This window comes from Blennius ocellaris, assembly GCF_963422515.1.
Source record: "Blennius ocellaris genome assembly, chromosome: 1".
In the NCBI taxonomy this organism is placed as follows: domain Eukaryota; kingdom Metazoa; phylum Chordata; class Actinopteri; order Blenniiformes; family Blenniidae; genus Blennius; species Blennius ocellaris.
Genome location: NC_137650.1, coordinates 28,030,473 through 28,056,839, shown reverse-complemented (window position 1 = coordinate 28,056,839; position 26,367 = coordinate 28,030,473). Strand labels below are relative to the sequence as shown.

Here is a 26,367-nt window from a genome sequence, read left to right as displayed (position 1 = left end):
AAGGACAGGACACATTGTAAAGAGGCTGGAAAATATACAAAAGTATGCATATGTGTTAGTATTTAGCATATAAAAAGGTTGAACATGACAATGGAGATGAAAGTTCAAGAGGAATTTCCAAGAAAAATGAGTGAATTAGCCAATCTGGAGTGAGACACAATTGATGTTTGTATCTTTGCAGCCCAATTGTAGACATTTGACCTGAATCACTGATTGAAATCAAATATTTATTACAACTCTATTGCCAACAAAAAGGTTTAATTAACTCCACAAAATCCTTTGTACTTGTGGATGATTTCTTACCAGTGATCAGCCGGAGTTATCTCACTACCTTTTGGCAGGGTTAATTACCTTGCTTTAGGGCAGAATTTCAAGACGGGGCAACAATGACTTAGATAGCACAGCTCTGTAGTTGCCAGTTATCTTTAGTGCTAAAAGCAAATGAAACAGATATAAAAGTACTGGGGCTGCTCGAGGAAACCTTTGAGCAAAAGTAAAAGGACACAGAGTGTCAAAGAAACACTCACCAATTGAACCTCAAGACCCTTAATCCTCCAACATTGCAAAGAGAAGGAAAACAAGTCAGCCATCCTAGCTCACCGTGCTATTTGCAAACATTTGAGATACTGCTACGCCTTTAAACACACAGCGTGAGATGGACCAACACAAGTGAAAATATAAATTAATGAAGACTTTGTTAATTACTTTCTGCACCAATGAAGTGCAAATTCAAAAATGTAAATGTTGGTCCCTGCATGTATCTCTCTAAACTGTCTTTATAGAAGCAGATCTTGCAGAATAAATTACAAATGATTTGAATAACATCAACTATGCATTTCGATTAAAACCAAGTAGAGCATCTAAATTAGAAGGACTACTCAGTGTGCACAGTAGGAGGTCAGGAAGAACAAGCCAGGAATTACATCTACTGTGCAGTCAAACTGCTCACATATGCCCGTACACATGTGTGCTTTATTTATTTACCTATCATTAGGGAACTGAAATTAGATTAGAAAAATGACTTCAATTGGAAAATCTACAATTTTTCTGTGACTCCCGGACACAATCAAGGACTTTGTAACAGCACATATTTCTGTTTTGCTAAAACATTTGATTCAAAATGGTGTCCTCGCTGCCTTCAGTCAGCTGAATGACTCAATCTCAAGGCTCTAGAGCACTCGGATTTTGTTATGCAGTAATGGCAGATTTATAAGAACAAGAAAATACTATTGCCGTCTCGGTTTTTTAAGATCGTAATTTCTAATGCCTGAGGTCAAGGTCAGGGTTAAGGTGACAGGAGGCATGCAAGTGCAGATATAATATAAAATGCACAAAGGATCGGGGGTGGAGGTGTTTATACACACGCCCACACACAGTAAATCTACCATCACAACTCCACTTGATATGTTTCACAACAAGCGCTCAATGTAAAATGTCAATACTAAAAACAATAAAACCTCTAATGACCTAACTAGGTCAGATATAAATGCTGAAGGGACAAGACTTGGAAAAGTTTTGAGTGGACAACAAGATTGTGGATTGATTTATGATTAATTCAGAAAGTTATCTGAGGCAACAGCCACACGTTATCACCATCCCACATATTTTTGTTATCAGTGTCACAAAAACTTACTGCAGCTTTCTCAGCATAACAGTGACTGTGAAGGTGCTGCTTCTATTGAGCCATAAAATCCTCTCAAGTCTGTCCAAATGATATAAAAGCCACTTTTTCCAATCTCAAAAGAGTCTTTGACTAAACTAACAGTTCATTAGCAAGAGCCCAGCCATATGACGATGCACATTAGTGAACCGAGTAGGCGCAAAACTGACAAACAAAAAAATAAAACATAAAAAAATCTACTAGCCACATTTGTGTCTCCTCCTCCTCCTCTCCTTGATAGAATTTCTCCAACTTTTAAGGAGGAAGGCTTCAGCATGGTGAGTGAAGGATGTGCACCTAAACCTGTACATGTAAAACTGTGCTTGTATATCAAGCATGTGTCATAAAGCATTGCGTGATTTCCCTAAACATTTCTTTTCTCCCTGCAGACGCCTGCCCCCATGGCCCAACATCCCCTTTCCTCCTCGCTTTATTACCCAGGCCTGTGATTAATGTCCCTCTGTCACACACTGTGGTTCCCCGAGAGGGAGGGACGGACCAAGAGAAAGCTGTACTCACAGCCTGTGGCTCAGCAATGGACAAACTCACACTGTCATGTTCTTAAAGTAAAAAAAAAAAGAAAGAAAGAAGGTGAAACCCTGCAAACACGCAACAGTGGTTATGAATCATGCACACCTGGATTGTCAGTAGTAAGCTCCATGAACTGGCGACATGACTTCTGAGGCTGGAGAATGATGTGAGATAATGCATGTCTGTGCATTTGTGTGTTGAGATTGTACCGTGGTGAATATATACCCCCAACCTACCCAAGGTGGACAGGAGGAATGGCAGCTGACAAATTGCACAGAGCATCTGTGACAGACCATGACTGCACCTGTTCACCTGAGGGAGCTCACAGTGTGTGTTTATGCGTTCGTGTGTGTGCCATTATGTTTTTAATCTCCTCGCCTACTGCTATCTCGCCCAGCTGATCCATGCAGCCCCCACCTCCTCCTCCTCCCACACACACACACACACACACACACACACACACACACACACACACACACACACACACACACACACACACACACACACACACACACACACACACACACACACACACACACACACACACACACACACACACACACACACACACACCCTCTCTTCCCTGCTCCTGCATCCTCAGCCAATCAGGGTAACTAAATATTTGAACACCATAGATGAGAGAGTCTCCACTGTGACTGAGCCTAATGTTTGGTAAATACCTTTGGATTTCTCAGGTCAGTCTACCAAACTACAAGACTTAAATAGTGAATTTCAGACTTGAAACTCATGAGAACATTACAGTGAAGAGCAGTTATAATAAATAAAATAGGAACAGGAGGCAAGAGTAAATGTTATTGGGATAGCTCAACTGTGATGGATAGGCAGCCTGTCCAGGGTGTACCTGGCGAGCTGAGGTTGGCTCCAGTGCCCTGCTACCCTCAGCAGAATAGAAACCATATCGAAGACGGATGGATGGATAGCGATAGCTCAACAATTTGCTTGAATTACATCAAGGTATACTGTGTTATCATGTCACTGTTGTTTTTCATTTCTCAAATAACGTTGTTTTTGCTATGACAGACTCAAAAAGAAATCTCATTGTTATATTTTGCATCGGTACAGATAATACTTCTCTCTGCTCACACATCAATGTTGTGGTGAAAATAAGGATGCTATTCAAGTGAATTACTGTGCCTGACATTGTTGATTCTGAAGCACTTCTCTGCAGTTAGTCAGTCTGTTTTGCCAACATTAGAGGCTGCTGTACAATAGTATTTCTATAAACCTGCTGTTATGGTATATTCATCACAGTTTGCTGTGGGACTTGTATTTTATAGCTGTTTACAGCTCTGCTTGAGGCCTATAAAGAACAATACATTGTGTTAGTTGTGTAATTTAAATTGATAATTGTTTGGTTTAAATAAAATCTTTGACTTTGTTGTTCTGCTGAATTTATTTATGCTCATGTTTTTTCCATATAAAAAAAGCAGACAGTCAATAAAATATGCACTACAGTGGATAAATTGATGTTTATTAACATTAATTCAATGCTCTACTGTGGTGTTTAGTTGTGTGTTGATGGAGAAAGCCTGGACTGTTTTGTGCAGTGGGTGGCTTCGCACAATAAGAAGGATACTTCTCTCCAGTGTAATAGATTTTATCTCAGTGGGAGGCAAGAGAATACCGATGCAGAGCAGGAAGTGTTTGGCAGAAACGGTGGGGAGTACCAGTGGCTGGCAATGCAGAAACTGAATCAAGGACACGTATCTTAGGATCAAACATGTCCTCTCTTCAGGCATTCTCTATAGACCCTTCCGTCAGCTAATGCCTGGGTAAGTTCAAAGAACACGTTGAGGAGAGAGTCTTTACATATGAGAGAGAGAGAGAGGGAGAGAGAGAGAGAGAGAGAGAGAGAGAGCGAGAGAGAGACAGAGAGTGAGAGAGAGAGAGAGAGAGAGAGAGAGAGAGAGAGAGAGAGAGAGAGATGCAAACCCATGGCGAGGAAGAGGAACATAAGCTCATATTCACACTTATACAAACACACAAAGCCTAATCAATGATGAGCAAGCAGAGATGTGTGCTGTGGGTAGCTAGAAGGCGCTGTGGGTTGTAAAGTTGCATCACATCTGGATTGCCATGCTGACGGTCTCAAGTTGACACACTGCAGCAGGCAAATCTCTAAAATGCGAGATTTGGTCTTGATGAACACAATATTGTTTGCAAATGACCTGATGCCTTATAAAAGACGGCACATTGAATGCACATACGTGGGTGTGTGTGATTTGTCTGCTCATGTGAAGGTGCGTCGTAGGCTTCGAACATTCGAGTGTGTAACACTGGAAGGCATATTGATTGTTTTTTTAATGAACACTGTTCAAATATGAATAGCCTTTCCTTACTTCGAATGTGCTTCCACAAGATGCTTTCACACTGCTCACCCACAGCATACCGATGCACTACCTGCCAGTCTTTACTGGCTGAATTTAATTGACCATTAAGACAAATGTGTAGAAAGTGAAGAAAACAAGATATCAACAGTGCTCTGCTATCTTTTGACAATCAGACCTGAGAAAAGAAAAGAAAAATAACAAAAAAACAAAACAAACTTGAACAACCTCAACGGACAGGTTCAACTGAAAAGAACGGCCATGGGAATCTACCCGAAGGACAGAAAGTGCTGAGAACAGGGCAACTGATGTTTATCTGCAACCATGTCTGTGACGTGTGACAGCATTTTACAGAGAGTTCCCACTGCTGTGTTTGAGCAACCTATTCAGCCGAGCTTTTGAGTGTGCTTCATTGACACATTTTAAGTTATAAGGACAGAAGAGGGGGAGAAAAAAAAAAAACCTAATTACAGAGTAAACAGAGACAAAAATAATGTTATTCATGCAAGAGTGCTGAGCTTCCACTGTTCACAACAGTCAGAATTACATAAATATTGCAAGGTCAATCAACGAAGAGTCTGGCTTCAGTCAATCAAGAAGCTGGAGTCTCTCTTTCAACCTGTGACTTCAGTCCGTGTAGAATTCACATTTCCGCTGGCTATAGACTGTCCTTCTTTTTTTCACCCTCTACGTGTTTTAATGGTGGAGCAATTTCAGGGAGGCTGCCACAGGCAAGCTATTAGACATAGCTGTCTTGAAGGGACAACCATCACGTCACCTTTGCTGTTATCAAGTTATTTATACCTTGCAAACAATTAACTTGAAAGAGCAGTAGCATTGTACAGACATAAGCATTCATTTTGTGCTCGTGTGAATTCAACACACATATTTCCAGATTAACTGTTATATTTAAACTTCCACAAAAAAGGACTCAGGCTGCAATGAAAAAAAAAAATCCATATGTTTGAAGTAGGTTCCTCGAAATATTCTCAGAGCTATTTTTGGTTATGAAATATGTTTACATCCACACACACACAAAAAAAAAAAAATCCAACAGTACAATCAATTTACAGTGTTGAGTGATTTCATCACAGGCTGCTTTTAAGTCTTTATACAATAAAACATGTGTTTCTGTGATTTCAAGTTCTGAAGATGTCTTCAACAACACATTCACACAGATTTCCACTTTTATCAAGAAACCTGGAAAAGTTGCCACATTTGTGTAGATTTAGTCTCAATCGCTTCAGTCTATTTAATCCCAGACTGACGTAATAATGTTGAGATCAAGGCTCTGTCGGGACCATACCATCTGCTGCACGACTTTTTCTTCTCCAATTGCTGTGGACAGAACTTTCTTACTCTGACTGGATGAGAAGTTAAACATCTAATATGATGGCGTTTTTATGCACGGCATCGTGAACAGCAGTTTTGAATAAAAACTACACAATTTTTCACTTGATGAGGGAAAAAAGTAACAATAATATTTTCTTTTCATACAAACACAGACAATCCTTCATAATTTTGATGGAAACACCATTTCGTATCCAAATGGTGGACATTGAATGATTAGAAAGCCAGGGAGGAGGAACAAAGGCCAGCAGAAAGTCACAGGTCAATAGTATCTTTCTACCTTTACCTGGTGAGAGACGCGTGGGGGGGTGGCACAAAGGGTGGCAAGGAGACAAGAAGGGGACTTATTAGAAGATGAGGCGAGAAGCGTGGCGAATCAGTCGCTAATCCTCCGTTTCCTCTAAGCCTGTGTAATTAGGACATGGGGGATTGCACCGTGACAGGGGATGCTTCTGGACCGCCTTGGCTTTTTTTTTTTTTCCCCCTAGTCTCTTTTGTATACTTTTTTCCCCTTTAGCCTGGGTTCATGGCTGTTTGTCATCTAAATATAGCGTGCCTGTGTATTTTTTGCCTTTACTGTGCACGCATCGCAGCATGTTCACTCATAAGCAAAGCAAATAGACACAGCATGCCTGCACCAAGAATTATTTCTATTCACTACTGCTTACCATTTGCGTCGTTAAGAAAGCACACTTGCTTTGTTCGCTGCTTTGGTCGCTGTGTGACATTCTTAGATTGTATTTGGGCATATGTGTGGGAATCAAATGGGGTATAGCAATCAAACAGCACTTTGTCCAACTCACACTGAACCCCAAAACACAACGTGTGAGAAACCTGATGTTGAAGAGCTTGAGAAAAAAAGAAAAAGAAGAGCTCACAGTATGGACCCGACATTAGACCAGAGACCAGAAGAGCTGATCAGCATCCTTCTGCCTGTTAATAGACTTAATCTACTTCCCTCCCCCAGCAGACAGCAAAGAGAGTTGCCTTGGCCCATTTAGAGACACAGCCAGTACAAGAAATGAAGTGAGAAAGAGACGGAGAGAGGGAAAAAAAATGGAATGGGGGGAGGGAATTTAAAAAAATTAAGCCAAGAGAATCTGAGTCACCAGCTCATTACCGAAATCCTGTTTCTATCCAAGAAGAAAACTGGTTTAAAACACCCCATTAAAGAAAGAATGAAGGGAAACCTTTTGTTGCTAATTTGCAGAGGGTCGCCTTTTGAAGTGTTTCACTCCACACACATTTTAACCATGAGGCTTTGATGATGCGGCCCACAATTGTGGCATCTTAAAGCCAGTGGATGTATAGCCCAAAAATAAGGCACTCTGGTCCCGTCCTGATAAGTGGCCTACAACAACAAGGATAGTGCAAAACACTGAGAACTGTGGAGGCTGCGCTCAGACAATCCATACAATAACAAGATCCACCACTCACACACAATACTGTCACATTTGCTGAATTAATTCACTCTCTTTTATTGTCTCCCTCTCTCTGTCTGCCTCTCTGTTTGTCACTCTCTTTTGAACAAAGGGATTTGAACAACTCAGGGTGTCATGGCTTTGTGCAAGTAATCATTCCCATGTGTGCTGCTTTAGCAGGATTAGGGAAAGTGCCTCTGATTCTCTGTCTCAACAGGAACGTCACTGTAATACAGCTGCACGTACAGTATACAGTATGCAGTGCAGTACTGCTTTCACTCTTAGGATACTGTGGTCATTTGACAAAGCTATATACTGTAAGTAAATCTGACTGCTCGATCTTTTATCTTTGTCGATGGATCGGGAACGTCTCAACAAAGAACAGAGAGTTCATTAGTTATTCATGGACAAAGATTGATAATCCTAAAAAGAACCAAGAAGAACAAATTGACACTTGTGTTTGAGCCGATTCCAGATTATGATGAGAGATAAGCATCATTTTATTTCATATCAAAAGAAAAAAAATATTTCTCTAGAAAGTGAAACCACAGCAACAACCTTTGGCTTCTCTAAGTGACACTTGTGAACACATCTTTTACATTAATTTAGCTGAACTAATAGCATCAGTGCCTTGTAGAAATATTGTGAATTAAAGCATGTGCCTGATATGACAGGATTCAGGTATTTCTTCATGCAGACTAATCTTACAGAACAAGCCTGTTTACGAGTCTATGCATACTTTTTTTTTTTTATCTCCATGTGTATATTATTAAAGGGTTGTTCGAGTTAAGTTTGATTATTTTGTAAAATGTGCATTTGATTTGTCAAACAAAGGCACATGTCAAGATGTCAAAGGATGCACAACACGGTTGATGTATTTGATACTGCACATGTCAAATGTCACTTTTACTTTGTGCCAGAAACGACAACAGCCCAATTTCATGTGTCAAACAACCGGATCAAATTCTGCGGTGACATACTGTGGTGGGGCTGAATGTTATGACACCGGGGTGCACACCGCCTCACAACTCAAAAATCGTCTTTCCGCACATGTACTCATGAGACTAATATGTGCGATAAGAAAAGTGTACACTTAAGCATGTAGGCATTTGATCAATTGTGCCGATGAACAGCAGTGTAACTCCCCCAAGGATAACGGCGGGTGTTGAACAGAGGCTAAGTGGAAAGGTGGAGAGAGGTAGGTTGAGTCGATGGTGTTGGCTTTCTCAGCCCCGGGGCCTAACACATTTAGAGAGCTAACTGACACACTTTGGATGTATTAGCCACAGTGAGCTCTGCCAACCTCTTCTCTATTTCTGCTGCACCACCTCCTCCTCCTCCTACCGCCGTCTGTCTGTCACTACAATCTCCTCTCCATGCAAGACTGGGGAACATGCCTTGTGTTTCAGCAACATTGCTTTAGCATTGATGTTTCTCAATGCCCAAGCCATTTGGGTGTTTGCCGTCTAGACACTGGTTGCTTATGTCTCCGTATGGATAAATATACGCGCACACCAACACTCCCGCTCATCTGTTTAGAAGTATGATTAGATTAAAAGAAACTGACGGAAATGCAATAACAGTCTATTAGTATACCTGTCAGGGGGGATAATCGTTTCAAATAGAAATGTGTTTTCCATCTCACTATCTAATTTATACTTTCTTTGCCTCTCCATCTGGTTCACTCCTGAGACCAGTGGGTTATGAGTGAGTCTTTTAAAAAAGAGGCTGGGTTCAAGTCAGGGCCACTGCAATAAAACACAAATAAATAGGAATATATGGCAATAAATGCCTTTTCAGCCTGAGCTCATGAGGAAGAAAAACCCAAAGGCTAGAGGACCCCCGCTCCCACTGACAAATGCATGCATCGAATTTGAAGGTGAGAAAAACAACTCCCCTCAATCTGCACCGCCTCATTCTATGTGGCGGTTTAAGATTAGGGTCAAAGATTAGAAGGCTTACACAAGATAAGAATGGGATTAAAAGAGCTCAGAGATGTAAAATTACAGATCAGAGAACTGGTAAAAACACACCTGAATCGTAAATAAACTCATAACACAGCAGCCACCTGTCCTGCTGGGCAAAAACAGCATCATGGGTGGGAGGAAAAACAAAACAATGTATTCCTGATGAGAGAAAGGGAAGTGAATATTATGGAAGCAGCATCCAATATTCCAGAGAGGGATTCAGCACACATCAAAGGCTGCCTCTGCAGTAAGTCTGTTAGATTTGGGATTAATGGACTCCAGAGGGGCCTGGACACACGCACGCACGCACGCACACGCACACGCACACACACACACACACACACACACACACACACACACACACACACACACACACACACACACACACACACACACACACACACACACACACACACACACACAATCCACTACTCCAACACTGGCTGATAAGATTCACTACCCAGGCTAGCAAAGCACTGCAGTGCAGAGTATCTATCCTAGTAACGCTCAGTACTTGGCTCTCTTTTCCAGTACTATGAAGCATTATGTGATAGAAGTCCAATGGAACAATTTGCACAACTTTTTAACATTCTAGTAAATTCTAAACAGCCACAGTTTCGACGGTCCAGGTGGTTCAAGTGCAAGATTTCCATGAATGCCGTGCAGGTTTTTCCAACCATGTTGATTAGAATGTTTGGACAGAGTCCTTATTTTGCTTGTCAAATTACAAAGCACATGCCCAGACACACATGCATGCCTTGCATGTGTGCACGCACAACCGTAAGTTGCCTCCAAGCTCCGATGACTTCATGCAAATTAGAAAAATGCAAATACAGGTGGTAAGGCTCAGCTGTCCTCTGATGCAGTTTGAAAACACAACAAAATGAGAGGAAACCCACAATGAATCTATTTCGTTTAATCTCAACAGACAGAAGGACAACCTAATCCCAACTCTGACTGTCTTTCCACCCCACTGCCCAGCCTCTCCCTATTCCACCAGCCCCCCCCCCCCCCCCCCCCCCCCCCCTTCCTGCATCCCTTCCCTGAGGGCTAAAACCACAGGTGCAGGCAAATGCAAACCACTGGGTGGAAAATGCTCGTTGACAGCATTCTGGTGTGTTTGTGATTGGTCAGTGAACAATGAGGGAGTTTCCTGAACCACTTGTCGTGCTGATGGAACAGCTGGACACCAACACCAGACATGGATCAGGGTGGGAAGAGACCATGCGGAACAACAAGTAACTTAAGATTAAAATGAGATTCAGTCGAGCTTGAGCTCACTGTCATTTCACAAACTGTGATTTCGGATGGAAGGCAAGAGTCACAAGTAAATACAAAGTCAAAGGCAGCTGTGGGAAATTTGTGTTTTGATCATGTTTCACACTGTAAATGTTTTTGACATAAACAAAATCAATAGAAGACAAGACATTTAAAAAAAAGAATGTATTGACTTTTTTTTATTACTGTATATGTGTAAACACTTGATTCTGCTTAAAACTGTGCTGACATAATGGTTTTGAACAAATGACAGGAAAAAAAACGACGACATTCCTTTAGTCTGATCTGAATAGAATAGAAAAAAAAATCAATAATTTCAAAAAGTACAGCCCACCTTCAAATCCATATAATAAAACGAGATGTTCTAAACTAGGTGCCAATGATTCCACAGGGAGTGAAAGGTGGAATCTGCCTCATTAAAGCTCTGAAATCTTGGGCCTGCTTTTCATGTTACTGTTGAAGAGAGTCTCATCACGATGGCGTGATGTAAAGAGCCTCTCTAAGGCCTTTTGAAAAAAAGATTGTAGATGACTGTGTGCAGGGATTTAACCAAATCTCCAGATGATTTGAAATAAATCATCCTACAATGAGAAAGATTTACAATTGATGAAGATTTCAAATCCCTTTTGAATTCCCTTGGGACTTGCCACTACAGTAATTTCAGCCAAAGATCAGAGTGTGTGACGCAACAGAAGTGTACAGTAGTGAGGCCTGATTGAATAACCGGACAAATATCCGGTGTACTAATCATCAGTTGGACTTTTCAAGTGCCATTCAAGAAGACTCAAAATCACGACAAAATGATTGTGCAATAAAAAAAAAAAAATCAAAAACTAAAACTAAAACTAAAAACACAATATAAAAGCACGCCTCAGCAAACCGGAAGCACCAAAGTCAGGACAAAAATTACTTTCAACAGTGTTTGCAAATTATTAAAACATTTTATAAAGGAGATTGTTGGTTGGTGAGTGAGCATGTGTTTAGGTGGCCACCTGATGGAGTCACTTAATGTAGGGTGAATGAGAGCCAAGTCAAAAACTAGATTCTACCTCTTCTTTTAGAAGCTGCTAGCAAAGACATTCTCCATGTGACACCGATGGCCTTGTATCAAACAACGCTTGAGACCTCTTCAGCTTGTCTTTGCAGCTTAATGCTTAGCAGAGATCTCAAGGTGATTTATTTGCATAATCAGAGAAGAGCTGTGTCGGCTGCCTATAGACCGGAGTGCAGCAGCATTTGGGACTTCAGCTGTTGGAATTTATTAGTCATCATTTATAGTTGGGTTGCCAATGACCATCTCGGAACTAGTACTACGTTATCCATGCGTCGTCTTCAATAATCTTCATATTTTATCCAAATCTACCATCAACTGCCAAGTACAATGCACAAGGATCACAAACATTTTGTTATTTGGTGACAGTAACAGTCAACATGTCCACCATTGATTCTATTTTTTAATAGGAAAACCTCTTATCAACTTGGAGTAATATTGAATGAATGGCCCATCAGCTTGATTCTGCTATGAACAACATGATTAACTGCCAAAGAGTCAGTTTTAAACCACAAAAACACCAAATATTGAATTACCAAGCCAAAAACCAAAACTGAAATCATAATGTAATTTTGAAACGTGTTTATAAAGTGAAGGGATGCTGCACAAAATAGTTAAATTATGTTAAATAGTGAGGGACAATTATCGAACATGATCCTCAGAAAGCAAGGTTGTTTGTACGTATGCCCTCCCAAGGACAATATTACATCTTATGATATTTTTTTGAGAGAAAAAATACCATGTAAATGTCTGAGAATAATGTAAATGGAAAAACTTCATGTTGTGTTTGTGTTTTTTTATCAACTGAAATATAAAAATGGAAACGAGCGGCAATCACCCGTTATTTGTATGTCTTGCTTTGTGATGCAGTTGCTTAAATAATAGAGCAAAAGCAAGAGTGTGCATTTTTCATCAGCCTATGTGTGGGGTAATTCAGTGGCTTGCTCTGCTATTGTCTGCTTCCTCTCTTTTGAGCGCCAACACACAGACACACAAGCACATGCAAGTCGCACAAACCCAAAGCCGTGAGAGCGCCCAAACCCGCTCTCATCCACATGATCATCCCGAGCAGCATTATCACAATCTAGGGAACTAGATTATCCCTAGGCTCAAAACTTCATCCTCTTTGATCCCCACTTGGGAGGGGATGAGAGGCAGCGCAGGGGACCATTACCAAGATTTCCCACTTGTTAATCAAGGCAGATTTTGATCACCTTCAACAACAGATGGACAACTGTTTTCAAAACACCATCACCGAATGGGTATTACGCTCTCAAGGAAACTTCCTCCAACAACAACCTCATGACTCTTCGAAGATCACGTACTAATCTCGGGAGTGCTTTTTTTTTTTTTTTTTTTTTTTTAAATAACATCAGATACAATTTTGGGCTTTTATATATTATGATGAAATGTGTGTGTTCAGAAAAAATGCTGCCTTCCCTCAAAATGCGATAACATTCAGGTTGAATGCATTGGCAAACTCCAGGATACACGGGTGGTTGCTTATTAACATTTCTATAAAAAAGTCAATTGACAGAAGCAAAAAAGTACAGAAAAATGTGGGAGGACTGTTGATAGGCGGATTGGATGAAAATCTTTCTCTTTAAATACACTAAAAGAAAAAACAAATACACCCATCTTGCTTGTCACACTCTGAATTGCAATGAAGTGTGCATGTAAACCAGAAGAGGAGGGGCGAAGAGCCATAAGCACTGTAGGGAGATCCATCACACTTAGTTGTTTACAGTGCGAGCCTTCTAAATCTCCATAATAGATCTTTGTTGTGGTTTGAGGTGGGATGGTGAGGTCAGCTGTTAATTGGTTGCTGGTAATTACAGATGCATCTTAAGCTTGCTGACATTGTCCATGGGGCTTTGGAGACCCCCACAACTAATGCACTGCAGAGGCAACTGCAATGTACAGAAAATTACACAACTCTCATTCATGCATACTAAAGCAGCAATTAGAATTCTTCATGTTGAGTCTAATCTGTTGTTGATACTGTCATGATGCAACTGAGGGCATTTCATGTGAGGTATATGACACACTTAATGGGCTCAACAATGTTTAGGTTAAACATGTTTGCAGTTTTTTAGGCATTTAAGATAGGATCACACTATATTTGCCCCGTCTTTCATTTAAATGTTCACATGCATCTTTCTTCAACTCCTCCATCCTCTGCCATTAACCATGAGGGTGTTTTTCCCCCTCAGTGGGGCTGCTTCATGAAGACGAAAGGCAATGTAGGGACAATAGCAGCCACCCAATTAAAGCTGTGTTGGCCTCGCAATTCCTCAAGGTATTGCCATGTGACAGTTTAATTAACCAAGCCCCTTATCTTAATTTAGCAGGATCAAAAAGTAACAAACTGAGGTTATCGGAGAAAAACACTCCCAGTCGCCATCCTCACATACTCAAAGCCATAAACGCATGGTCTCAATCACCATCAGTAAGGGAAGCCATACTAGAAATGCCTGCCGCTCTCTCTCTCTCTCTCTCTCTCTCTCTCTCTCTCTCTGTCTCTCTCTCACATGCATGCATGCACGCACGCACACACACACAAGATGCAAGCACAAGCTCATTACGTCTGCAGGGGTTGGCCTGATGACAGCCTTTTATACCACAGCAGTTCGTGCGAGCATGTGTCACAGTGCAGTTACATGTGACGGAGTTCAGACATGTCTTCACAGGGGATGTGTTTACTTTGACAGGTTTTTCTTATGCATTTTGTCACTGTGGGGAGCCAGGCACCATGCTATTTAAGCCAATCTCCCACAGAGGCTGCCTGCTGTCACCCAACCCCCTCACCCTCCTCATCTGTCCATCCATTCATCCTTCCATCCATAAGCTCTCTTTTAGTCATCTGATCGATGAGTTGGTTCCTTACTGATATCCTTACTGCCTTGCAGCCCATTGATGTAGATTTCAAAATGCTAAATACTTTTGAGATCATATGGTTCATAAATTCAAACCTCATAGTTTCTTCATCTACTCTTTCAACTATCTCTGACATGTCTGGTCATCCTAGGCCGCTGTCATCATATAAACCATACCCACTCTCTTTGTTTTAATGTTTCCTCTTCTTCAAATACTCCATTATCTATAGCACTGCAGGCAGTGGATGAAAGGACATTACTAGTTATGGTTGAGCAGAAAAGAAGTCCTGATGCCTTGGACAGGCTGGGCCCATTTATCTCTCTGGTTCCTGATGCAGTGTAACATGGGGAAACAATGCCTCAGGGCACCACAAATATTCATTCACATCAGCCCAGAAAACAGCCAAGACAGAGGGGTTCTCCACTTGTGTCTTCATGATTCAAAGGGTGGCTGTGCCGAATTCATTGTCTATAGACGTTTTTACTATTCAACATTTGATCACGACTAAGAAATGTTAATTTTCCCTGTCATTTGCTAGTTAGGATCCACTTGTTTTTATAAGCAGTACGGTGTCAGTGACATATTCAACTTGTAATGTTTCTGGATAGAAAGCACTTGGTGTTTTCGACACTCCAGTTTGACATCTCCAATTAAATTGTATGTTTTGTTCCCAACTGAAAAAGATGAGAACGATTACCTATACAAAATAAAAACATCGGGGTTAGGGTTCGTAAAAGATAGAAAAATGCATATGCTATCAAGCCATATGCAAAAGATCTGGTACTATCCAACACTGAATGATGTTAATGATAAGAAATACTGCTTTAGATAGTCAAGATACTGTTGCAAAGCCTCAACCTTTAACGAGACAAGAATTCATTAATGAGCAGTGGGTATAAGCAGTTGAGAGTAAAATGCATATGGTGAGTTCAGGTACAAAGTAAGGTGAAATATCTCTCTACAGCCTCTCACTTCACCTCCCACGATACCGTTACCTGTTGACGAGAGAGTGAACTCCTTCACTTGTGTGAAGTGGCTATAGGTGCACAAATGATATGTACTACAACACTGCTAAAAAGTAAAAGCCTCATCTCTCCCACCTGCTTCGCTATAATGAAGTCAAATTTTGTCGATGCTTCAGGTTTTACTATATTTTTAGGTTTGGAGTTATGCCGTAGTGCAGCATTAAAACTGTCAGCCCATTAAAACTACAAAATGTACCCAGCCTATAAGAAGTCCTGTTGTGGCAGTTTGTGAAAAAAAGTTGTTGTTTCAAGTTTCAATATAAAAACACAGTGTATAAGTCACAAAGTCCAAATCTATGTTCCAACCCTACAACATTTTCATATTTTTTGTACTGTTCAACACTTTTTATGACACTCAAAATGCTAAATTATTATATAATCTGCACTCCGAATATTGTGTTTTGTATGTTTGCATTTATGTACTGGTTAGGTTTGATACATCACACTTCATATCTAAAACTCGACATGAAGCAACATTTGCCCCCCAGCTAGTAAAATACAGCAGACTGCAAACTATGCACTAGGCTTGTACAGATTGTCACATCTGTAAATATATTAGCTATTTAAATGATTTTTTTTTCTTTTTGTTAGTTTGTTTTGTTCCCCCTCAGCAGGGTTTAAGGTGAATGGATGTGAAGTGGCATAAGTAGATGCTAAGGTCATGCTAAATGATGCTAAGCAGTGCCTTGGAAAAAGGCGCGATCGCATCGCTGCACACAGTTTGATCTGCGACAATTCTTCATGTTGTGTTTCGACCAGTGGCAGCTCAGTGATTCACACTGCAGACAATGCTCAGAACACGTGCTTTTAACGGAAGCCCTGTCATGACGAGCAGAGATAACCAAGCTCGACAGGAAGTAACTACACAAAAGAGATACTAAAACCAGTAATTTTCAGAAAAAAAAAATACAATGTCAGTGGATCATATTTAACTTCATTATACGTTATATCTGCTGGCAAACTCCACAATTTAAATGTGGAGTTGAAGGAAGAGTTTAATGGGATCTGTTGTTTTTTGATTATTTAGGCATTTTGGATTACGTTAATTATAGATAAAACTCACACTTAATTCACAAACATCTTTTAAGCTTCAGGCCCTCAGTACATCACCATCAACTCCTTCAATGCAAAGGACACTGGAGACTGTGGGAGACTGGTGTTTTGCTTTCGAATGGAAAAGTCTATCACTAAAGCAAAGTAAACTGCTGACTTGAAGGATCTGCAGAACTGGTCAACAAATTGGATAGCTCACAGAGTGTGCTGCAACACTTGCCCTATGGAGCAACAGAAAACTTGTCAATCAAAGCATATTTTGTATGACAATCAAGCAAGGTGTCATAACATTTTTCTTAGAAATCTATATTTGCACTTTGTGTAAGTGCAACCACATCAAAACTGAGTCAGTACTAACTACCGTGTGTGTGTGTGTGTGTGTGTGTGTGTGTGTGTGTGTGTGTGTGTGTGTGTGTGTGTGTGTGTGTGTGTGTGTGTGTGTGTGTGAGACAAAAACACACGCAATATGGAAAAATGGACTAACTTATCAAAACCCACTCATGCACTGAAAGTACAAAGAAGTACAGATGGTAACACCAGCGCGAGGGCACAAAACAACACAGAAAACGGCAAGGACATTAAAGCTCCAACTACCATTCATCTTTTCTTTTTGTCCTTCCACTAATCAACACATTTTTTGCCTTTAAAACACTGCAAACACTAAATACTAACAAGCTGGTTCAGCTACATTCAGTTGAAAAAGCTGTATACAAACAGGAAGAGGAGCAGAACGAGCAGCGCTTTGCTCACAAGCTGGTTTTTCAGGTAGCTTTTGGCTGACATGTATCAAATATGAAAACCACATGAAAATGAGAGGCGGATCAGATGAGAGCAATCATGTATACGGCAGAAAAATAATAGGGAGGAAGTAAAGCAGGCTATCAAAGCATATGTAAAAGAGCTTGGTTAATGTCTAGAATTACAGCCGACGTGCACACACACACATATACAAATGCACAAATGCCCAGCTGTCCGTGGACAGAGGACAGATGGCCGCGGAGTGGCTCTGATCCAGGGAGTGACGATGTTCTGTATCATTATAATCTGCGCCGTAGTTTCCTCCCTACCGCTGTGCTGGACAACATGTTTCACCCACTGAGAGCAGATACTGGAACAATTTTGCTGCTGGTCTCCGAAACAGAGTCTTAGAGAGGTGCTGTAACAACAAAGTAACATATATTGTGGCTGCTTCTTCAGTTAACTCTTGAAAACTTGGGGTGAAAACAGTCAATTCCCAGCCTACAACTCAAAACCTCACGACAATCGATGGTTTTCTCATTGAAGAACCGCTCAAGGACAATCCAATGCCTGTTTTAAAACCTATCCATTCAGCCTTTTACAAATGAGTCCTGTTCACTGGAGCTATCATTGTCCAAGTTTGTTTATCTAACAGACACACGGATACAAGCACATAGCTGCACAGCACTTTTTCTGATTGATTGTTGAGTTTTTAGAAAAAGCTCACTCGGCATCACCCGCAAGCTAAAAGCTGGAGCAACATCTCCACTTGCTGAATTCATCGCCTGTGCTTCTATCTCAGTGTATCCCCACATCAAAAGTTGTGATAAGATCTTAATTGTGTGTACTGTAATCACACTTTTTACTGAGCTTTGCAAAGCTTTGCAGTGAGAGGTTAATGCCTGCGAATAGAAAAAATAGCTGCACTGCCAGGGGGCTCAGACACACTATGTTAATTAATTTCATTTATAGTACAGATGCCACATCTACAAGCTTGTTCCTCATGTGATAACAAAGCCAACAACTGGGAGCAGATAGCTGGGTGTCTCTCCTGCTTGAGATTTGAAGGGATGCATCTTTAATGAGTGGGGTAAAAACCAGTTCGACAAGGTATTGTTTGTTCTGTTTTGGTTTTTAGTTGTTCAGCAGAAAGAAAGCACCCTGGCAGGTAATGTGGGTTTAAGTGTATTTACAGCAAGCAAGTCAGTGTGGGTGTGTAAACTGTAAACGTGAAACATGCAAACTCATCAAACCACCTTGACTCACGTTCTGAAACAATGACGAAAGCCTCCCAGCTCACCATTTAAGCATGCAAAAGTGTGTTTATTTCTGTCCGAGCAAAATCCACTAACTGAAAAGCAGAAATAGATAGATAGATAGATAGATAGATAGATAGATAGATAGATAGATAGATAGATAGATAGATAGATAAATACTGTTATCTTACCAGACCTCACACTAGATGAAGCTTTAACAATATGGCTGTAGAGTGATTACCTTCAAATCTCCATGACGCTGGACTAATCCTCATACTCAGTGCACCTTCATTTTACAATGGGCTTTGAATAATATTTCCACAGAGTTTAACAGCTTTGTGTGTTATTTCCAATATAATGTGATTGAGCACACTCCTGGATTAACACCCCGTCATGTTCTCATTACAGAGCGGTGCTGGAAGAGAGAGAGACCTGGGCGTCTGTAAGTGTTTAAGGTCAGCAGCTCTTACTGGAAGAAAAGAAAAAAAAAAGCCTTCTCAAAGGCTTCTTACACTGACTTATAGAGATGAGAAGAACAACCATGCTATGCTGAGACGTTAATATAATGGTGAGAGTGAAGTAAGACATATTTTCATTCGTGGCTTCCATAAACACGCTATAATTATTCACTGCGGCTTCCAGGGTAAAGGGATAATGTCAAAGATTTACAAGCCAAGTGGTAAGAGTCAAAGATATTCATCAATCCTCTCCAATACTGTGGTGCCACAGTGCTTGAGATAGCTTCACCAGCTGAATGAGGATCAGGGGTGATCCGCCATGCAGGCGGGCTGAGGTTTAGAGGTGGAAATCACTCCCCACAGCCTGTGCAGGCAAAACTCACATACTTAATGCACAAAGGGAAAGGACACGAGAATAGACATTATACTTTGTGACCCACAATAATGATGTTGGAATTTATTATAACTTTGAGCATTAAAGAAAATAGACTAATCCTTTTAAATCTTCCATAATGAGAGAGAAGAAGTCCTAAGACTGTGATATTTCCCCTCCCTTCACCCCATAAGATTTTAGGCTTTTCCACAGGATTCCAGTAGCTTAGCTGCAAATCGCCTCACTGCTGTGCAATACAGGCACATCCTCTAAAAACGGGGTGAACACATGGTCTGGCACATGTGTATGGGCACACAAACACCCACAGATCTTTTTGACTTTGAGTAATGCATCCTGGAGAAGTCCAGATTGCTGATGGTTCTCATTTCCCCCACCAGGAAAGTAGCTGGTGATGTTGCCATGAATCAGGCTATCACCCCTACCAGGGACAGACCACGGAAAGCCAAAGAGATGAGGGGCAGGAGAAGATGACACTCTCAGAAACAAATCCTCTCTGCCCGATGGCTCACATAAACGGTGGGAGGAAACGTGAGCATATGGCTGCTGTTTTCAGACGCCGCTTGTTTTTCTAATCCACTCCCCAAGGCTGTGCTGCACACTTTGAGATAGATTCTTCTGTGACCTAATATTAAAACGTGACAGATAGTTCTTAAGTGGAGGTCAAATTTGATCCTTGGTTTCAGATTGATGACTACAGATGAAGAGATCTAACGGCAAAAAAAAAAGAGAGAAACACAAAGTCTTGTTCGGACCGCTATGAGAGAGTCGACTGAAATGACACACGTACGTGTCTCCATTGGAGCAACGGGTGTAAACAAGTTCTGATGGCCTCAATTAATCATGTTTAAACAGACCGATGTGATAGCATCACATGAAACCATGACTGCTCCATATGCTACCTGTTTAGAGCAATGTTTGTGAACGGACTAATTGCAATGCTCTCAGACGAAGCTTCCCTCTCAGCAGATGTTTGTCCATTAACCTGCACAACAATTACTTTACCATCATGTGAACAATCCCACATTAACAGCGCCCTCTCTGCGATGGAGAGTGCACCCTGACGGATGCTTACAACGTGTTCATTATTGTAACTCACAGTAAAACAATGATGTTTCCTGCATTACGCTTTGAAATAGCAGCAGTTCATAACCACCTCATTTGGCATTCACTGAAAGTGTAAATATTTCGGAAATGATCATTCTTTAAATGGTGGAGTTGTTTATAATTACTTACCAAGGGCTAGGGGTTGGATTTGCAAAGGTAGAAGAATTTGTCTTGATTGCGTAGGTAGATTCTAGCGGGATAAAATATCTTTTACAACTGTACATACATATTGTTTTCACATACCACAGCTACGGAGCAGCTAATGCGAATAGGAAGTAAGAAACACACTTTTCCTGTTGGTTTTGTAGTTTATCATGCAATAAACATCATAAGCCTGCTAACTTGCCCACAAGATTTGATATAGCCACTTTCTGGCTGTACAGCAGCTCCTTCACAACTCCACTTTGGATTCAATGCTCACTGGAAAAGTTTCAGAAGAATTCTTTCAGCAGACAGATTTTGTGTTGCTTTGTTTTCATTTGTTTTATTTTTTTTTTCTTGTCGAATGGTGTTATTCACTTCTGTCTGGCTGTCTTCCTGTCTATATTTCTATAGCTTGAAAACATTCATTATGAACAGCGGTTTACCTCTTGAAAGGAAACCGCTGACAATATTTACTTCAAACAAAAAAGGCATATATCCTTTGATCAGACCGTGAAAACCACTAATGCACTGCAATGTTTTGCTGGTAGTGGAACAATTGGTTTGCAAAAATATGAATACAATATGATTCATGCAAAGGACTTTAAGGGGAGTTTTGGATTATCCTCAATAACAAAAAAATAAAAATAAAAATAAATATGACCACTGTGACAACAAATATATCATGACATAAGTGCAATAGTCCCATCTAAATGTTCATCTCAGTAATGAACTTGCAACATGCTTACCGCGGTGCATCAAGAATACAGTTCTGAAGCATTCAAATTACAGATATGTTAAGCATCTACCCACACTGTGAGACTCGTGTCTGCCTTTATCTGTCCATGAAATATGAATGATGTTGAATGGAATGCCCTTTTCCAAGAGTCAGATAAAGGTTTATTGAAGGCCAGAGTGAGGTTGCCATGGCTACAAGTGTGAAAAGGGCATCTGAACTGACTTCTGACCAGTCAATTAATCTTGGAATTGCATTTTTTTCTTCCTTAATCAAAGGTTCACTCATGATTCAAATTAATTTCTCTAAATGAAAAGAAAACTGGAAAAAGTGAGATTGCAGGGACTAAAGACACTTTGGAAAAGTACAGTTTTACCAGAGTCTGAAGATTAAGACCACCACAAGGGAAGACGGGTGAATATTTAAGATGGATTAAAGTCTGAATATTAAGTTTGTTTGGTCTCAGTGTGGACGGGAAGAGAAAACGCATTATTCAACAAAATAACTGGGAAGGACTTAATTTTCACACGATTTCACTCATAAACAAATGTAAAGGCATGTCCTAGTTTTGCTTGGAAGTGTCACAATGCATAATGAGGACTTTTTAAATCATGCACTGTTTGAGCGCCTGGTAATTCTAGCTATTGTTTTTAATTGAAAATGCTAACGACAGAAATACAAACAGTGCTGTATAAAGGGATAAATAGGATTTTCATGCACTTGTTATTCACAGAGGATAAATAAGTATTTATCCTATTTTCAACAACTTTGCCTGCTTTACTTGGTATAACATGGTTTCTCAGCTTAGGCTGAATAAACTCGAGTACACTTCCTATAAGATCCATGTAGGTCAAACTAAAAGGTCCATACAGAAGCAAAGACTTCAGAGATCATTGGTTGTTTGTTAAGCTGCTGAGATTATATGTAAAGAAGTGAGGAGGGATTAATACACATGGAGAATCTAAACGTAACAAAGATGAATCATCAATTGCTAAACAGTGCACTTGAAATGTTTTAAGCAATCTGAGCAGAGGAGTAAATAGACAAAATATCCAAGATTACATATTCTCTACATTGTATGTGTCCCAATTAGGATGACTCATTAACATCTTGAAATCTATAAACTACAAAACATCTAAAGAAAATCTATAATCAGCGCAGGAGTTATTTGTGTGCTCTATAACGTGAAGTGGGTGCATGGGGTGTGAGGTGGCACGTGTAAAAGCAATTGAAAAAGTGTGACATCTCCCTCATTTAAGATATTCACCAAAAACTGAAAAGTGAGGGACGAGGGGAGATTTTTATCTCGCTGCCACAAATAACAGGAAAAAAAGTCAATTTCACCGCCTTCTACGGAACACATTTCATGCTGCCTTTCCTCCCCATAGCCACACTGTTCTTGTCGTATCTCCTCCTCCTCCAAACCTCCCCCTCCCTCCCTCTTGTGTCCCACTCATGCCATCATTTTTTTTTTTAAGAAGGCAGAAGGAGCATTGATGATCATAATCCAGTCGCAGCTAATTAGGGTAGGTCAGCTGGTACAGTCAAACAGTATCCGTCCCGCTCAGTGCCTCTTCCTCCCCTTCTTCCATCATCTCTCTCTGTCTCTCTCTCTCCCCATTTGCTCGGACAGCCCTATCAGTGAGTAACATCTCGCTACACCACTGCCGCCTGTCTGTTCGTGATAGCGACTGTAGCAGTCATCTCCACAGAGGCGAGCGATGTGCTGCCAGCCACTCCGCCAGAGCCAGACGAGCCTGTATTAATGTCTTCTGCAGGCGCGTTGGCGCATCAATTAATCGCTGTTTAAAACTAGGGGGAAAAAAAAAAGGCATTTGATATACTTAAGCTTAATTAATACATTGCTACCCATTTCACAAGGCTAATTAATCAATTTGAGACGGCTCCGTGGCGCGAAGATGTCCAGATTATGTTGTCTGTAAGGACAGCAGACTGTACATCTGGGAGATAACTTGCAATTGTGGTATGAGAGAGTTAAACGCTTCTGCTGATAACTGAAGAAAAAAGGAGGATAGCTAAGTAAGAGAAAAGTAAAAAAAAACAGGTAAAGTTAGACAACTAAAAAAGTACCTGTTGTGCCGACACAATAAGCTACAACTTTGCGACAATAAAGACGAGGAACTGAAACAGAGCCGGGGATTGATTGGGACTTGAACTACATGCTTTGTGCACATGTAGTTCTGTTTATACTGAGCCAGTGAATGAGGCTGCAGTGTTCTCGCAAGGGAAGCAGCGAGAGCTACAGAGAGTAATTGGGAGGGCTCTGCTGAAGAGGGAAACAGAGGACCTAAGATAGGATGAAGGAGAAAAGGAAGAAGAGGGGGATTCAGAGAAACCTATGAAGTAGACACTAAGTGCTGAGATGTGAAGACAATAAGCCTTCAGAAAAACTACCAAAGAGGTAGTGACCAATGACCCTTTTGTTTTGTTTTTTGTTTTGATCTGATAATAGACGTGTTTGTATCCCTTCACGTATGTAGCACATGTATGACTTCACAGGAAGCTTATATGATAACAACAGAAAGCAACACCCAAGTCCATTGCAGCAAAAAAAACCAACCAAAAAACCAACTTCTTTGACAGGTCATGTTTCAGTTTCCTCTGTTTGCTTTCTTCTTTTTTTAACTGAGCCTCATTAATTACCCATGAAATGAACTATTTTATCTGGACATGAGTGGGTCAGCTTCAGATGAAAAATGAGATGGGGATATTCTCGAGTCCATAGGGAACAAGGTGCTCAGTTTACAACTTATTTCAAACTACAAGAAGACATTTGAGCAAGTTTTCAAGTGAAAGTGTGAAGCCATCAACTGGTATTTGTGGAAGTTAATAAAGATGCAGTGAAACACAGCCAGAGAGATATTCACCACCCCTCACTCCTCATCACTGCTCTTGCACCACGTCTTGACCTATTGCCCCTTCCCTCCCCCACAGCTTAGCTAAACCTGCATGTTATTGGCTAAACACAGGCAGCTGCAGCCGGTTAACTGTCTAATCTCACATCAATCGATTTCCCCAAACAAGGAGCGGTAGGGAAGTGCAACGAAAGTCGTGGAGTGGCGGGGGAGGAGAAAACAGTGGAGGGTGACAATAAATGAGAGTGCAGCGATGAGAAAGAAGCAGGTGAAAGCAGGTTACAGGGAGTTTCCAGTACTGCCAAGTTTGTACGTGTGTGCATATTGACCCCATGTTGAAAATCAAAACAAAATGGTTCAAGAAGAACACAAGAAGGGTTGACAAACACAGTGTAGCGAGGCACTATCCACACATATCCACACATATCCAGCAACATTATATAGAGACTGACGTTTTACCGACTGCTGCCCAACACACACGCTCTTCGCTCCTCTTTGTCATATACTGTATCTTCTGAGTAATGTGATCCTTTCAGTCCCGCATGGACAATTAGATGAGAACATTTTGAAAATGAGAAACATATGGGGCTTTTTAATTGGCCAATTTCTCTTGCCAACGTGTGGCTTTTTTCCCCCATTCTAAAAACCAATGAAAAGGAAAAAAAAATAAAATAATACAATTTAGTCAGACATGCATATTGCAGCTCATAGTGTTGCACATACTGTCATTGTCCCTCCGCAAAGAGTAAAACAGGCCTTCTGTTCCCTGGATTAATAGCACCATTACCAAGAATCCATGTTCAGGATACAGAACTGTACTTCTGGATCCTCTCAAGTGAGATACATACTTTGCACGGAGACTTTAGTGAATTTCTGTTGCTGTGGGGATATCTGTTTTACCGAGCACGAAATGGTTCACATTAGGTTACATGGCTAGTTGACAATGCTTTGAAAAATCAACCTCACACCTCCTCATCCCACCACTTCCTTCTATACCTACAGTATGTAGTGTATAATCGTGACTTGCTTGCCTTCCCTGACCCAGCACTAATCACGCGAAGTGGCAGGGGTGAGCGGGACTGAAACAACCCATATCTGGGAAGTTATTGTTCTACACATGTCATGTGTAATCTGCCCGACCCCCAGTGCCTAGAATAATTATTCATATTTAATCACCACACTACGAAGCTACATCGCCTGCCGCTCACTAAGTCATTTTCCATGTTCCATTATCAAAGTTTCAGAGACGGGTGCTTGGGGAAGGGGGACTAAATGGAGAGGCTGAAGTAGTTGGGCTTATAAAAACATAATGGGCTTGTCTGCTTTGATAAACTGAAAACGTGTATAGAATGCACACTCGCTCACACCCTCCAACACACACACACGCACACACACACACACACACACACACACACACACACACACACACACACACACACACACACACACACACACACACACACACACACACACACGCACACACACACACACACACACACACACACACACACACGCACACAATGCATTTAATGAGAAAAGTGTGGCAAACAAAGTAGCGGAGAACAAAGTAGTCACATCTAAGTTCAGACTTTGAAGATCCAGGTGAGTCAAAAACACAACTGTTACAAAAATATCTGCAAGATAGAAAAGGAATCTTTGCATTCATGGTGTATTTGATTTCTCATGCACTGAAATGTGCCAGGAAAAGCTGACCTTGTTCCAACGGTGGTGGTTTGACGCCTGCTGCCTTCAACTTGAGGGCTTCTTTTGCAGACATGTCACAGCACGAGCCTTTGTTGGTGTCCTGGTCACTGTCAGCCTGGTCGCTGTCACCATGACCACTGTCTCTGAGGCTCGCTCGCTCCGGGTCTTTGAATGTTGAACTACTAGACACACAAAAAATACAAACAAAAGGGTGTAACAGCGTTAGCGCTAGTTTGTGTGTCGATATTCCCTCCAGGCGTTATCACAGTGCAAATACAGAGACAGAAAATCACACTAAACCCACACACACATGTACAGCAAATTTTTTTGACAAGTTTTAGGTTTTGAACTTTTTTACGTTGTGTTTGATGGGGATGGGGGTTTACAAGAAAAGGATGC

The 26,367-nt window shown here is 40.9% G+C and overlaps 1 protein-coding gene across 2 annotated transcripts in view; it reads right to left on the bottom strand.

The window, feature by feature from the left end:
* Positions 1-26,367, bottom strand: part of pcdh17 (protocadherin 17) — a gene marked incomplete at both ends in the record, with an annotated part of 53,102 nt that overhangs the window by 3,952 nt on the left and 22,783 nt on the right. Inside the window, one exon of one of the 2 annotated variants that reach the window (XM_080501417.1) lies at positions 25,954-26,150. In XM_080501417.1, coding sequence (XP_080357543.1) covers positions 25,954-26,150 — 197 coding nt within the window. The remainder of the gene's footprint in view (positions 1-25,953; positions 26,151-26,367) is intronic. The other variant, XM_080501418.1, reaches the window with a different exon arrangement.